Below are 1865 nucleotides of genomic sequence, written 5' to 3'. Positions count from 1 at the left end.
ACAAGTAACAATAGTCTAACAAAATAAATACCTCTTACGCCACCTCTTCTTCCACAGATATGTTTTAAACCCTTCTACGGTAAAGGGTAATCTACCTTATATTTGCTAGGTTGAGTTACGGGACTTATATCCTTAAAACATACTTTAATACTACTATATAGCTAGCTACTTAAACAGTAAGCCTTCTACTACCGGATTTCTATTAATTATTTAGATCCTAATAGCATAGAGCTAATATACATGTCTCTCTTCGTCTAGAAATGCCACTGCTTTCGTTAATAAACGAATTACTACAGCGTTTTAAAAGTTTAGCGTTATTATAGGCTGCGGAATGTAGATAAGAAGTGGAGTTTTATATTCTACTAGAAGCAGGAGCTAATGTCTAAGCAATAAACGATTTTAGTCAGACGCCGCTATTACTGGCTATAAGTAACGGTTATAAGGCGGTAGTAAAGCTACTTTTTATACGGGATAACATTGATCTAAACTCCGAGGATAAATTTGGGGCTATACTACTGTTATTAGCTGCAGAATATAGAAGTAAGGTAGTAGTAGAGCTACTGCTTATACGGGATAACGTTAACCTAGATCTTAAGAGCGCTTTTAAAGATATACTGCTGTTATAGGCCGCGACAAACGGGCATAAGGGGGTAGTAAAGCTACTACTCGCGCAGGATGGTATTAGCCTAAATCCCAAAGGCTTTTACAATCAAATACCACTATTAGCGGCTGCGGAACGCGGGTATAAGGTAATAGTAAAGCTATTGCTAATAAAGGACAGCATTAGCCTAAACTCTACTAATATTAAAGGTCGGACTCCGCTCTTATAGGCTGTAAAGAGTAAATAAGAGGGGATAGTAAAGCTACTGCTTATATAAAAAGGCGTCGACTCTAATTCTAAGGATAGTAATAGTCGGACACCGCTCTTATAGGCTGCTTAATGGGCATATAAAACTATAGTAAAACTATTACTTAAGGACGGCGTTAACGCGAAATCTAAGAATAAATATAGCGAAACGCCATTATAGTGGGCAGCGGAGGGCTAGTATAAGATAAGAGAAATATATTTATTAAATACGCGGCTAGTAGGGTTAATAGATAAGATATATAAGCTAGTAGTTTAGCTGCTACTTAGAAAGGATAACAATATAGACTTTAACACCATATATACTTAACTTTTATTAGAAAACTAGTTACTAAGAAAGAGTAAAGGCTATAGTTAACTTCCTTATACTAAGCAAACTGTTGTCACTAACTCTAGCATTATTCTCTCCCTCGTTCTCTTCCCACCTATATTCGTGCCAGCTGCCTCCCAATTTCGTATCGCATTAAGTCACAGGGGCGTAGCCTTATTTAAAAGATATCTGGCAATCTCTTAGCAGATCGCGTAAGAGCCCCGCTACATTAAAACCTTATACGTTATAGAACGAACTAAAACTAATAGGCATAATTAGTTATGGACCTAAAAACGCTGCACATCTACGCTATTTATTAAAAATTCACCGCCTATTTCCATCACTCACCATCCCTTTTTAAAAATTTATTATTTATTATCCTTTTTTAAGTAAATATACCGCATTTAAAATCCTAATTTATATGGTCTTAGCGCTTAAAGCAGCACCAAATAATTAAGCTATAGCGCCCATATTATTCCCACCTGCGCCCCTTACCTTACTATATTCGCTAAAACCGGAACAATAAAGCTTTTTTTTTAAAATTCAGGAAGTTACGCAATGCTATTACCGCCAACAATTAAACTTTTAAATTTATTGTTTACTGTTTCTTTAAGCGTTCCAACAGCCCTTCCGATAGGCCTTTAATGGGCCTATTCTACCTTCAATTAATAAAGGAATTATTATTAGCTC

General features: G+C 36.0%; 1 protein-coding gene across 1 annotated transcript; it reads left to right on the top strand.

Moving 5' to 3' along the window:
• Positions 1-404: 404 nt before the first annotated feature.
• Positions 405-830, top strand: K441DRAFT_595644 (ankyrin; the record flags this gene model as incomplete). The annotated part of the gene is made up of 2 exons (XM_067645009.1): positions 405-545; positions 627-830. Coding segments are annotated over 2 exons (345 nt in total), but the record flags the coding sequence as incomplete, so codon positions are not given.
• Positions 831-1865: the final 1035 nt, after the last annotated feature.

This window comes from Cenococcum geophilum, assembly GCF_001692895.1.
Source record: "Cenococcum geophilum 1.58 unplaced genomic scaffold K441scaffold_93, whole genome shotgun sequence".
NCBI classification, from domain to species: Eukaryota; Fungi; Ascomycota; class Dothideomycetes; order Gloniales; family Gloniaceae; genus Cenococcum; species Cenococcum geophilum.
Note: the sequence above shows the minus strand (reverse complement) of the source record. Positions and strands in the feature narration are given on the sequence as shown.